Below are 14,841 nucleotides of genomic sequence, written 5' to 3' on the forward strand. Positions count from 1 at the left end.
TCCTTTCCACTTGGCATTTCGCCGTCCTTTGTTCCTATCATAGAATCACAAACTATTGTATCGCAAACTGAATGATGAATTGAAAGGTGTGTAAACGGGCCGATCAAATAGACACACGTATCTATTTAGAATTAATCATTACATTAATTAGCCACATGTTGATGGTTGTTTGCTGTTGGCAATCAGAACAAACAATCTATTATACTATCATAATGCCTAATAATTTGCGTGTGACAATATTGTCTAACGACGATCAAGTCTTTGTCCTAATTGGTGTTATTTTAATTAATCTAGGGCAACGTGTTATGTATTGCCTGTAAGCTGGTATAGGTATTTCATTAATTTATGGCTTGTGTTACCACTAATAAGGTTAGGTTAACTACTGCTTGTCTTTTTGGATAGTGCAGTGCATCAGTTATGATACGCGATCAATTGGTCATACAGTGATGCTGGTGGTATATACCACAACGATATCGTAAGCGTAACAAAAATCACATTATACACGTTGTTTTATTTAAACTCCGTTAACTTCGAGGTATGGCTAAGTACGTTTAAAGAAATTGAATGACATAGTTTACTTTTCCTTAAATTTAATTAACTGGGTTGTTATATTCAAATCCACCAAACAATTGAAAACTATGACATATCAATGACCTACCTACCTACTTGCGTTTAGTAGCAAATGTATTAACTCATACTAAACACTAGTCAATATGTAAACAGGCCTTGAGGCAAGTGTACACGCTCGTAGGGGCCTTATCAGATAAATATAAATCATTGATTATCTCCAAAATCGAGTTAATTAGAATACTGGTTTCTTGAGAAAGTTACTAAATTTAAGCTCAGGAACGAACTTTAAAAAAACACCGTGTATAATAAATATAATGAGTAAATATAATAATGCTTTAAAGTATATTTAATGCGACACCAATACACAGCAATTTGGGCTGCGGTTATATAAACGTATGTATATAAATTTGTGAACCAGTTTATTCCTGTATTTTGTTGAAAATCGGCCAATGTTTATTGTGAGGGATTACCCCGCAGACTTGAGGATCAAAACCGTCCTCATATAATAATAAGGCAACGTTGAATAAACAAACCGCCTGCATTTTCGTGATTGGCACAGGCTTCATTCAGGTAAAAAGCATTTCCTACTGAAATAATCAAGCGTCAGAAGCCGAGGGTTGTTTTTGATAGGTTTCGTGGGTAAATGAAACTAATTAAGCGTCTTAATTAATCCTGCCGTGGGGTGTTTTGTTACCGAAAATATTGATCTCCCATCCCATTGTGGTGGCGGATGAGGCTAACAAATTGAGGGCCCATCACTATTGTAAAATATTATTAGTTTTGCGCGGTGTAAGCCCATACCAATTATGGCCGGTGGGCTAATAAAAATATATTGCTGTTGGTACAATACTATGAGACTAAAAGATTTAACACTGTTAAGCCTTATAATGGATTTACTGTTTATATTATTAAGAAAAAAAAACATATCATCTTCCTGGCGTTCCAGGTTTTTTGCCTCGGCTTAGGGGGGTCTAGGTTCGGTTGGCAACTAATCACAGGAATTGGCATGGTGACTAATTTTTAAATACCTTTTATAGTCGGTACACTTGCATTGGTTCCGAAAAACATAATACTTCAGATATAGGCATAAGTTTTAACATAAATAATTTAATTTTTTTATAGCATACTTTAAACCTCACGTGAATACGCCTTGCATCCGTTTGTGGTTTATTTGGTGGTAGGGTGGTAGATATTGTTTATATGAGTACTTCACATACGAATATATTACTTTAGATACTTACAGTTATAAATTGTCCCTTGAACCTGAATGATATTGTTAATTCAGCACTATATTTTACGATTAGCAATGATAATTGCAAAATATAATCACAATAACTCATTTTATATAATAATTCTCACACGGTTGTAATCTAATATTAATTATTTAGATACATGTAAATGTTGAGTTAAAATAACCGGCAGCGGTTTTACTTTTTAATTTTTATTTTTTTCTATTTACGACAGCTAACATGGCAATGATTCTGCCAAATAATTAAAAAAAGTTTTTTTAGTGAAATAACGTATTATTTAGCATTTTATTTATCTAGTAACAAATAATTATTTTCTTTATATCGTGTAATATTAACTTTTGTACGTATTAAATGTTTAATAGTGAAATAAAAAAATATATAAATATTTTGAACATCCAAACTCTTTCGGTGTGGACGTGGATTACGGTCAATGAGGTTGCTCAAAGAAATATGTCATGGAGTGATGACGTCACGGTTCGGCTCGCATCTGATTGGTGTTTCAGTCAAAATGGCCGACTGGAGAATTTTGCACTTTTATTTAATTGAAAATCCTAATCTTTATACTAAAATTGGGCCAATTTTTTTTAATCATATGAACATATATGTGTCTTTGAAGCCATTATTGCCATGATTCTTTGTTACTATCATCATGCCAATTGGCTCAGGCACTAGTTTTTAAGTAAGCGAAATCTATCGACCCTCCATGCCAGAGGGGAAGGCCTTATTGGGATTAGTCTGACTAATAAACGGTTTCATCACGATATTTTCCGAAAAGTTTTGATGCTGACTTTACGAACTGTACTATAAGTCACACGTCATTACCTCTAGGCTACCAACGCTTTATAAAAAAAAGCTTTATTTAAAAACGGGCACCAGTTTTTATTATTTAGTAGGAATTTGAAATAAGGTACCTAACTAGTACGGTAATTAGTACAGTACATAACTATGTCGAATATGTTAAATGGCCATATATGTATACTGTAAAACGTTGTACGATACATGTGCGAATAGGTTTTTATTAACTCCCTTCGGTCGTGTTTTAATTTATCGCCGCTCGGTGCGAATTTCTTATTACTTAGCACTTGTCTCGTAATGTACTATTCCAACGTGGAACTTATTGAACCGCTTTTAGGCTCATATTCCTAGATTTTAAACACGCTTTTTCATTACATTATATTACTTATGTGTAATGTATGATAATCCGACTGAGTTAAGAAGGTAACTGATTGCTAATAATATGCAAAGAAATGGAGCCTTCTTAATAGGTCGAATTGGTTTTTTTAAACCAACCAAATGGTTCAAAGAGGTTTTATCTCGACTAACATAATTTATAGATCACATTCTCTTGTAAATTAAATTAAAGAATAAATATAAAAAAATAGATTTGGCCTAAATTTATCGGTTATAAATACAAAAATATCCACTGCGCACTGAGATCACGCGAAAAAAAAGAACGCGCCATTTTCGGTATTTCGCAAGTTTTTAGTTTGAATATTGACGAAAATATCAATTTCAAGTATTGTACAAGAACAAATAAATTTGACGCTGGGAGAAATACTAATTAGTACAATGCAAAACCAGTAAAAACGCATAGTGTTTCTCGGAAAATGTACTTTTAACTTCAATAAATTGGTGTATATACTTATACCGCAAGCCCAGTTTGCGTTGGTGAAATTATTCCATGTTATAAGTGGAAACCACCACTTTGAAAATTGTACTTTTATTGTTTTAACAATTAAAATTTGATTAATGTATCAGTTTTTCTTCCTCACAAGTGTGTTGTAAAACGTCGTATGAAAAGCGTGTGCGTTCGTCATTACACACATCGGCTTTATTGTTTCGCGCTCGCTTCCAGCTCGCGCGCACAATGTAGCCTTGTGTGCTGACCAACGTAACACACTTGTATCGTAATGTACGATTAATTAGACAACATCTAAGCCAGAATTTTCATAGTTTATAAGTACAGTAGGATTGTAAGTCTCAACGCAAATAACCTACTTACATAGTTAATTTATATTTTAACACTTTCTTACAATAAATAAGTCTAAATGTCAGATTAAGAGAAACGATTAATAGCTGGATGAGGTTTGTAGCGCATTTATGAATAACACCATAAGTCATGAAGGTTATTAATAACTAGTATCTAATTTAGTTTCCGAACGATCTACTAGAGTAGAAACCAACAGTTGTAAACTGTGCGGAGTAAAAACTAAATTCTAAGGGATATTTATGAACCAAATCTGATATGTGTAGGACGAACTCGAGGCGCTCACGTTTGTATTATCAGGGGCGGATAGACAGACAACAGTCATAGTTTGGTAACTCAATCAAATCCGAACAGCGTCGCTCGGAGTTCGAAGCCCGTACACTTGGCCACATTTATCAGAAGGGTAACAATTCAGATTTCATTTTATAGGGATACAAGTCTCGCGTTGAAACTGTGACATTCTCTATTACTGTATGTATTTGTCAGTTATTATGTATTTGTGAAATTGTAACATGGCGGACTCCACTTGTCGGTATCAAGGCGTCAAATCTAATTTATAACGAGAGAATCGCAGACAAACATACATACATACAAACATAGGGTCAAACTGAGAACCTCCTTTTTTTTTAAAGGCGGTTATAAAGTGCCACGATTAGCAAGACCTTTAGGATTACGGTTCGTCCTCAAACACGATCTTCGTTTGTAATTTGCTTATATATGTAATATGCCAATGATTAATAGATTCAATCTTATAGCTATGCTTTGTTGGTGTAACGTCCTTTTAGAAAAATAAAACTGATACTTAAATTTATTTTAAGTAGAAGCGGAAGATTACATTTAGTACAGTTAGATGTGCTCTGATGTTATCTCGGAAAGTTGCGACATTTTGAGGAACAAGTTACATAACAGAAAAAATGACATCAGTATTTTGTATGATCACTCTCGCGTAGGCCACGTTCCCATATATCCGTAGATACAGACACATCTGCGGCGAACTGTACAAGCTTATTGAATACTGTTATCTAAATTGTGGGTCCTTGATGTCCCGAACAAAGATTAAATTAACAGGTCGGCTGCAGGCCATAGCCTGGGGGTTAAATTTCCCAATTGGTACCGTCGCGTCGGCCTTAATGCTCGATCGCGTGGCGTACGATAATCCGCTTGTAGTTGTAATAGGGCTAATTGAACTATCGTTACGTCATTAGTAACGATGTACGTTTTGAGCCGGATTCAACGTTTTCAATTACGTATGCGAGTACGCAATTTCCAAATCAAATGATAATCTTTGCTAATTAGCTGGAGTGCTGATTTTCGAACGTGGAGATAAATGTACCTACGTTTGTTGTTGTATTGATTAATTGTATTTATAGCTTACTGGGAACAATAATGTTGAATAATTATATAGAAATTATAGTTATAGTTAATTTAATCCGTTTTAGACAAAGTGTACTACCACTCCCATTTGTAGTTGCAATTGGTAGAACAACTATACCATCGCTAGTATGAGAAAAAAATGTACTACGGGCTACGGCGTAGCTCAACTAAGCGTGCCTTGGCTTTAAATATTACAGCTCTTTGCTATTAATTTTTGTGGATAGGGCCAACTGCAAATAGAATGATGAGAGTATCTGAGATTACCATCTCCCATCATCCTACTATACATATAGCAGGACTTCCCAAGGAATAAATAAACCTAAGTTTTCTTGGATATTGTGAAAAAAACCGAAAAAGCCTTGTCCCAGTTTCGATGCAAAATTATTAGGAATCCCCGAAAATATATTTGTAAACCACCAACACCATATCATATCATCTATTCCCGAATAGACATATAACTTACGGCGTTACTGTGCGTCTGGTCCGTCTTGAGCTCCTTGTGGTTGGAAAACTGCACGTAGACGGCGCGCCCGCGCAGCTGTGCCACGCACCCGCCGAAGTACGCCACCATCGCCACCGCGGATATCTCCTCCGCCATCTCGAGGAAGGCCTGCGACAATATGAAGATATTTATAATACCGATATATGAAGAATGTAAGGATAGATTACATAAAGTACATGGGGCATATTATATCATAACCAAGGTGACAATCGTTGATCGTAACGCAAATCGAAAAGGAGGAAGGAGGAAGATTAACGTTTGTCACCTTGGCTACTAAGTTAAATTATGTTAGCAAATAAAACGTTTAAAAAACTATAACCTTCCGGTATGTATTTACCCATACTCCTTGTGATGCAGTTCTAATTCGTAAAATATGACGTGACCTGAATACTCGTATTTACGTAATATGAGAATTAAAATGAAAATGCACAGTTCCCATCCATATGATGAGTAGGAAAATTTATATCATTGTACCAGAAGCAAATAATATTGTGGCAAAATAAACTGAACAAAAATATCTTGCATCATCTAATTCAATGAGCCCAATGAAACGATTATCGTAGGCGACTGTAACTAAATGTTTAAGTTCTTTGTCTTCATTACTTAAAACTTGCGAGATTTTTTTTTATGTTACGGGTTTATCAATTATTTAATATGCTGTTCTGGTCTGTGTTCTCTAGTTGGCCTTGTTTTTATAAATGCATTAGTAACAGAACGCTACTGGGATGAGTGGAAGAAGAGGGGGGAGGCCTTTGCCCAGCAGTGGGACACAATTGTGCTCGTTATAACAGAACGCTAACTGATGAAGCAACATCATTAGCATAATTCATAATTTACTAAACGTCATAAGATTCCCCAGACCAGAAATCTTAAATCTCAACACGGAACACCTTTCGTTCCGTTGCTCCACCGAGCATCATTAGAGTTGTGCACAATTTAGCAAACATCAGCAACAGTAAACTCAAGCATTTCACTTATATACTAGGTACAGAAGCCGTTGTATTAATTTCGACAGTGCTGCCCGTGCTCTATTTCACCTGGCCCATTCACGACCACAGAATCCTGCTTTTGGCATTTGAATACGGCTGACCAATGTGCAAAATACACCGCTACCGGCCGCAGCAGACCGCAGACTAAATAGAATATTTGTGTGATGCTAATTTAAAAACAAACACGCAAAGCAAGCGCGAGAAATAGGGATGTTGACTGTAGTTTAAATAATTTTACAACATCTACTAAAAATGTATTGTACTAACGAGTGTTTTGACTGTTCGAAAATAAAGCCGAGCGGCGGTGTTTTATTTATCAGTCCACGTTCAGGGTGCTATAAAGAAGTAGAGGTATTTCGAGCCTTGGTGTTTTTCTGTATAAAAACAGAACATAGGTACAAGGGGTGATTTCATTATAGATATTTTCAATGAACCAGCACCCATGTACAATCTCTCGTTCATACTTTCGTTTCATACTTTATTGCCTAAACTGTGCCTTTCTTTACACAATCATCATTGTCATCAATATGCATGTGAACAGTGGGCTTAAACAAAGGACAATGCCAAATCTCGTGCGTGAGAGATGAGAAAATGGACCTCAGAATCACAAGTATAGAATCAGGAACGGGCTCCTGTGCTTTGAAGTAACAGCAGACGAAGTAACCAGAATAACTGCTGACATGAGTGACATACTACATAGGTGCGAACGGAGAAACATGCAAATATTATCGAGACCAAAAGTAATTAATAAAGTTTTGCTACATATTTTTACTACTATTTTAATTACGCATAAAACTCATTCATCTACTAACGCATGAATCAACCAATTTCATGTAAAAACGACGCAAACCCTCCATAAATGTTTGTGTATCAATCAATTCCCATTATCACTTTGTCACGCGCGGGTCGATCATACTCGTAAAATAATGTCAACGGCTCTTCGGGTTTAATCACACAGAGTGGAGGCGATTGTCCGCGCCCACTTGCGCTGTTTGCCCACCTCTCCACTGATATCGCCTTTGTCATCGGACCCTCAGAGCTTCGATTAACGTCAACTACGATACTCTTTTCGAATAAACCTCTGAAACCATCAAAGTATCAAAGTTCGGTACAGGAGTGCGCTTGAAATTGATTAGCTTCAAGTGACGTAGGACACGGAGCAAGCCTTGTGAGGGTTTTACAGCTGTATTCTGATTCATTGACCGTAAGTACAGGTAGGCTAATGGATTAAAATGCAGTCAAGCTATGTCTCAAGGGTTTAATAAGTATGAGCCACAAAGCTTCTCCTACCTAAATATTAATGGTCGTTTGTTAAAATTGAGTACCAAAGTAGATAATCGTTGACTCATATTGATTTTTATTGTGAAGATGTCAGAAAGTTTGTAAAAGTGAAGACGGACGAGTTATAACGCTACGACATTCCTTAGGTGGGCCTTTGGCATGGCTCCAAGTCACCGTATAGTCCACAATTTGTTGTTGTTCCACCCACACCTTAAACATTTTCTCTTCCGCAAATATTGGCAATGCCTGTCGTTTTCAGTATTTCAACGATATGTATATCATCCAGTATATATATTGAATATTGAGATGCCACACATACAAGTCGTATACAGACACGAAACTGTCAGTGTAATTTTAAATTTAGAATTCTTTTCTTCGTGCTATTTTGTCTGTGGGTGATTCCGAATGTTACTCATTCGTTTCTAACTTCTACAATTGATTCGAACTTATAGATTATTGAACTGCTTTTGTGTACAAAGAAATACCTGCATAAACTTACTCTGTCAGTGGTCGAAAAAATGTATTCGCCCGTTTCTTTTGAAACGAGAAAGATTGTTTTCCCTCACGCGGATACGAGGCGGATGTCATACAAGCTATTTATTAGCGGGGATAACATTGTCGCGTCCTTTTCCTGTAATAGCTTTCCTTTTTTATTATTTTATCTCACGGCTGTAAACTAACTCGTTTTTAATTTGTCACCGGGAAATCGTAAATTTCACGTCGTCTTGTGGCTGTCGCGACGTAAAACATGCCGTAAAACCAGTCGGATGTCGTCTTAAACAGGCTTGGACACTCGTAGCTAGAGATCAGAAGGCTGTTACTCACAATATTCATCGGATGCATCGCGTTACAAGGACCAGTTTAACTGTGTCCCTATTTTTTTACTCAACACAAAATTCAAAGTTCTTCGAAGATTTCGACTATGTATCTGGGTTCCATAGTTTACGAGAGCTACTTGCACCATCCCACTAACCCGGGGTTGACCGGTTAAACCTAGAGTTACCATGGTTACCTGTACAATTTGATACTGGGTTAACAGCTTAACCGATTAACCCCAGATTGGGACGGTGCAAGTGGCGCTGAGAATGCCATTGAGAATACTTATGTGCTTTTTATATTACTTTAATGTATTTTTGATTAATTTTCCTGCATTTCGCTCGAAAGTATATACCTAACTACGAGCGACCTTAACTACAAGTAATGACAAAACATTATTAACTTTACATTGGAATATTATATTCTGGATATCGCTCTACGTGACAAATAAATGTAACACGCTTTCACGTCTCCGATGACAAAACGTTCCCAAAACCTAACGAGCATCGATCTTGTACATCTGATATTGTAATGAAATGTCACCTTTATTAAATTGAAAGTTAAAACTTCGATAAAGGATATTCATTGAGCCCCTCTCGACCCAAATTGAAATTTATTTCAGATGTCCCCTTCCCTTAATTTCCTCCGAATATGATTTGAGATGCAATCTCGTCCGGGGTCGACTCAAAAATGTATTTAGTGTCATCTGTGAAAAAAAAACATTCTGTTTCGAACATAGTCCTACTTGAGTACAAAAGCGGTATTTAGTTACACTGAAAATAGTTTTGCGACATAGACGTGAAATTGGCCATTTTTCTTGAATATTATATGACTGTGGCGTAACTTCAAATTCTCAATAAGGGCATGAAAACTCTGGTTCATTCTAATTGTAGTATTTAAAAAAACATTGACATAAACCTATATTCCGACAGAATTTACATATATCTCTCGGCCCATTTCAAAAGCTTTTAGTTAACTTTTACGTGTATACTGAAATTAAATCTTAGGTTTTGATTTTGCCTTCTTGCAATACAATTACAAAAGCACACTGACCCAAACTACACTCGCTTATTTACCAGCATTAATTTTTCATACAAAACGAGCAGCCGGGCACGTATCCGTACTATATTTCGCCGGCAAGGCCCTCAAGACTAATTGTGTTCTTGTCCGTATTGTACAAGGAATACTAAATTAACTGAGGCTGATGACGTGTCGTCATTGTACGACAATGTCTAATTACTGGGGCGACGATAATATCTGCTGTTGTGTGCGTGATTAATCTTGACCAGGCCAGGCAGGCTTATATTGAGGATTGTTGTATTGTATTTTTAGATTAAAGGGATACTAAAAAAAACATAGCAGAAGAGTGCTAAATTTTACAGGAGCAAAATTGCAATGACAAGTGTACAAAAGACCTAAGGTCGTCCGAAAATAAGGAGAAACAGGCGACTTTTCACACAAACTTTGATCCGTTTTTTTGCTCGTCTTGTCTACTTCGCTTGTATTTACCTATATATTGGGACCAGTAAGATAAACTGCGAGAATTTATGTCAAATATCGACAGACTTAAAGTTCCAATGCCGCTTCGATTTGTTTATGAATGTTGCAATACGCTACGTCTGTCTGCTCGAGAAGCGCCGTGCTACGCACTACACGTAACAAACGACTACGTGTAGTGTAGGCCGATTCGTAGCAGGCGTCGTGTTTCGTAGCAGCAGTTATAAGGTTGTTATAGTAATTGCTACGAAAATTATATTATAACTTAAAGTTATAACGATTTTTGCTGTAATAGGAGGATTATAACGTGCGTGGCGGCATTTAAAATTAAAAACAAAAAACCCCATCATGATTTCATATTACTAAATACTCGCTATCTTGCTAGCACCAATAAATTATCTTATATTTATATAAATCCAAATTTATATGATTGTTGAACTAGAAGAAGAAAGAAAACAAAGAAAACTTTCCTATTATTCTCTCATAATAAAAAAACCACATAAATTAGCTTGTGGACGTAACAGGCTCTCCAGCCCGATATGTGGGGCGAGCGGATGCACAACAAGTGGCTGGCTCTCCGCAAATAGGCCGGCGACTATTGTGCTACCTACTTAGGTTTTTGTAGGTACGACTATAGGCGTCCGATGTTAAGTAGGTTAGCGAGCATAGAAATATTATTGGACGGAGACTTGAATTCGGACTGTTTTCAATGACTATGTGTTTTATATTTCCAGTTTACATTTACTTTAAGGCATTCCTGAATGGACATCCTGCAAATGCTTTACAACTTGATCTCAATCGACTTAAATCTTAACATAGCAACGGATCACACGCTGGTTTTTGCCTGTGCCAGAACTTAAGAGGAATTGTCTTACTAATATAAGAGCCTACATTTGAATATGACCATTTCATGTATAACAGTCACTACGGTCAGTCTAAAGTATTGCTTTCAAAAGCTAAAGCCATTCGGGAATTTGCATGCAATATTCGATACATTGCTAACTACAGAGTACAATGAATTCAGTTGATCGATCGAATACCGCAATGTAACGAAAATTTGCATGCAACCATCTAAATGGAACTTTAGCTTTGCCATATCATGAACCTGACATTAAATAAACTTAGGTATAATACTCCCAGACCAACAAGCGAACCCTCATGTAGTCAAGGGACCAGTTTTCATTTTTATAAAAGATGGAAGATGTAATTAGTGGCGCGCGAGTTCTTTTGTTTTTAACATACGGTTCAAATTAGGGTTGGAGTTGGTACGTTCTTTTGTCCGCGGCCGCTGACTTGCGTCCGCCATTCATCGCAAAAACTTCTCAATAGTTTGAGGGCTTCAAGTGGTAGAATATTCGCGTGTTTGGAATTTGCTTAAGTTTTGTGAGCGCAAAAAATGCTGTCAAGTGTTGGGGATATCAGCGTTTTTTCCGGCAACGTTGCCATTTAAAGGCTTTCGAGAAACGGTAGCTTAGAGGTAAGGCATGCGTCGGGCTTCCGAAACCGAGATGTTGGACTCTTCCCCTGACTGATACAGCTATGAGTTTTGTGTAATTTTTGTATGAAATAATAATATTTTTTTATTGACGTAATAATAATGCTGTTAGCGCCATATAATACTTTTTTTTTTAATACTACGTCGGTAGCATACGGCCCACCTGATGGTAAGCAGTCTCCGTGCTTATGTACGCCTGCAACTCCAGAGGAGTTACATGCGCGTTGCCGACCCTAACCCCCCCCCCCCCCCTCGATGTGCTCTGGCAACCTTACTCACCGGCAGGAACACAACACTATGAGTAGGGTCTAGTGTTATTTGGCTGCTGTTTTCTGTAAGGTGGAGGTATTTCCCCAGTTGGGCTCTGCTCTAGATCTGGAATGACATCCACTGGCTGTGCCATACCACACAAAGCAAGATGACATTCACAATGCCCATACCTCTCTTTTGGACGTAGTTTCAGGACGTACCCGGGTCCTTTTAAGGTCTTATACTTTAATTGAATTAAACTTATTTACTATACATGCAAAGACCAGAGGACAGTAAAACCATTTCGCTATCTTAAATTCCAATCTTCTTCTTCTAGTGTCGTAATCTATGCAGTTTTTCAAGCTTTTTTTATTGGAATCTTAATGCTTTAACCTTTGAAACTAACCTGATTCTTTCCTTTGAGGACGAGCACGTTGGTGACTCGGCCGAAGGGCAGGCCGAGCTGAATGATCTCGGCCTCTGTCGTCTCGTTGGGTATGTTTCGTATGTGGATGACGCGCGACGGCTTGCCCACATTCTGTTCCAGTTTCACCTGCGGACAAAGAGGAAGTTTGTTAATTCACTGATTTCGGTTCTTATCTGCTACAGCTCCACCTATGTATTGTTGGCGGCCTGCCCAATCTGATTGCGGTTAACGCACGATAAAAGCTAGATAATGCTTCTGTCTATTCGGTATTGGACGGTGTCAAAAGTCTACCTACATGGTATGTTTTATTGGATAAAATAAGTTTCACTTTTTAATACCACGCGATTGAAAGAGACGGACACTGTCATTATCAGGCCATCACGAAGACAAATAAGACCATCATATACGAATGTATATCATCATATATGTAATGTCATCAAAACCTTATCTCGTATTTAAACCGAAACAAAGAACGTGCTTACTGCTCAAGCAATGCAATATATTATATTGCTCGCGATTATAGTTCTATAAGTACGTACTATAATGATAAAAAGTTAACAGACTTGTAGACGTTAGCGCTCATGTTCTTATGGACACTAACAACACCTACTTCATTATCTACTATTACAGTGTTGATTTTAGTGCTATAGCTATATAATTTAGCAGGTATATTTTAATAGGTCGTTAGCTACCTTTTTTCTAAATTGAGAGTGAAAACATCCCAATCTTCATTTTAACGCAGTACATTCAAAAGAACACACGAAGATCCCCGCTAATGGGGAACGTCGAAGCGAGCGCGTCTAAATGGCGCAGAAATGACCGTTTTAATGTAAGTACATAAATAAAGCTAGCATTGTTCGCGGGAAGAGCCGGTTGGATAATTGAAAAGTCGATGTAGTATAATTGTCGAGGCTTATCGGGGCGACCCCGATGTGGGCGCCATTGTTCCCCGGAGAGGCTTTTGATTACGGGCCCGCGCCCGAATATATCGCGACACTTCACTTTACGTAAAAAAGACTGCGTTATTACCGAGGCATTGACAATTGAGGCTTGAAGTCGAAATTGTGTTACGGTTATTAGGGTGGTTTAGCTGAAATTACGCAAGAGCTTTTTATCGACGTAAGAAAATCAATCATTTACTCTATTACATTTAACAATGGGAATAAATATCACGATACTTGACTTTACGTAAAAAGACTGCGTTATTATTGAGACATTGACAATTGAGGCTTGAAGTTGAAATTGTATTACAGTTATTAGAGTGGTTAAGCTGAAATTAAGCAAAGAGCTTTTTTGCGATGTAAGAAAATGAATCATTTACTCTGTTACCTTTAATAATGGATTAGGTTAGAACAATGGAGTGAAAACAGATGTTCTAAAAAATGAGAGTTACAATCTATAACAGGAGGTATTAAGGCGGGATTCCATTAGTGTACGGCTCTTTCAGGTGCCCTGGTGGCATCCCACCTTTAGAAGTGAACTTACAGTGGTCAAAGTAAAAAGCTTGCTTAAAGGTATACTGTGCCCTTGTTATATGATTCATATCGTCTACCTGACATTAGGGATAAACCTATAGATTGGTTAAGGTAAATAATCAAAGAAAAACAGGGCCTGTATCATAAAAATGAGAAAAGAAAGGTATATTATCGAGCGTTTCAAGTTTTTTAGATGGACCTCATACATTTTCCTACATTATGCTATTTCTCTATATTTGTTTTAATTTATGCACAAACAAATAAATTACCATCTTTTCGCTAAGTCAATATTAAACAATATACGTAAAAGATTAAATCTAAAATAAATACGAGACGTCCCAAAGAAACCTCCTCAGCCGAAGTTCGGCGTCGAAGTTGTGAACTATCTATTCGGTTTTTTGGGCTCGTCTTTGGCAAGCGGCGAAGCGTGGAGGTGTAACAAATGAGTCTAATGCCTATTAGTTCGACATTGTTAAGTTCAGCCGAAGTGAGCCGGCTCGGCTAAGCACTGAGTAAAGTTCAAGCGCTCCATAGTTCGTTTTGAGTTTTTGTTTTGTACAAACGTTAAGAGTTTTGTACCTATGTTATGACTTATGATTTGATCTAACCATTGCAATTTGACCTCTCGAAATAAAAGCTCTATAAGCTATTTGCTCTATTGTGTTAAATTTGAGTGTCAATATTGGCTTTATAGATATAAAGCTGATATTGACACTCAAGCTAGGTAGTAGATACCTAGCAGTGTAAATTGGCATGTAGTTTATTCTGTGCAGCATCTTTAGCGTCACTACTCTTATAGGTTCTGGCAGAATACCAGCGCAGCTTTATTTTTTTATTTTTTATTTATTCCAACAAAATTTATACAGTCTGACAGTCTAAACCAAATCGCTGTACAATTTAGAGACAACTTATACGCTATGGTACACAAC

At 37.1% G+C, this 14,841-nt stretch overlaps 1 protein-coding gene across 9 annotated transcripts in view; it reads right to left on the minus strand.

Moving 5' to 3' along the window:
* The window catches only part of LOC133520104 (polypyrimidine tract-binding protein 2), a 673,469-nt gene that overhangs the window by 40,278 nt on the left and 618,350 nt on the right, over positions 1-14,841 (minus strand). For all 9 annotated transcript variants that reach the window (XM_061854416.1, XM_061854421.1, XM_061854419.1 and 6 more), the window contains 2 exons: positions 12,417-12,563; positions 5,645-5,791 (listed from right to left, as the gene is read on the minus strand). In XM_061854416.1, coding sequence (XP_061710400.1) covers positions 5,645-5,791; positions 12,417-12,563 — 294 coding nt within the window. The remainder of the gene's footprint in view (positions 1-5,644; positions 5,792-12,416; positions 12,564-14,841) is intronic.

Source organism: Cydia pomonella, chromosome 7, assembly GCF_033807575.1.
Source record: "Cydia pomonella isolate Wapato2018A chromosome 7, ilCydPomo1, whole genome shotgun sequence".
Lineage (NCBI taxonomy): Eukaryota > Metazoa > Arthropoda > Insecta > Lepidoptera > Tortricidae > Cydia > Cydia pomonella.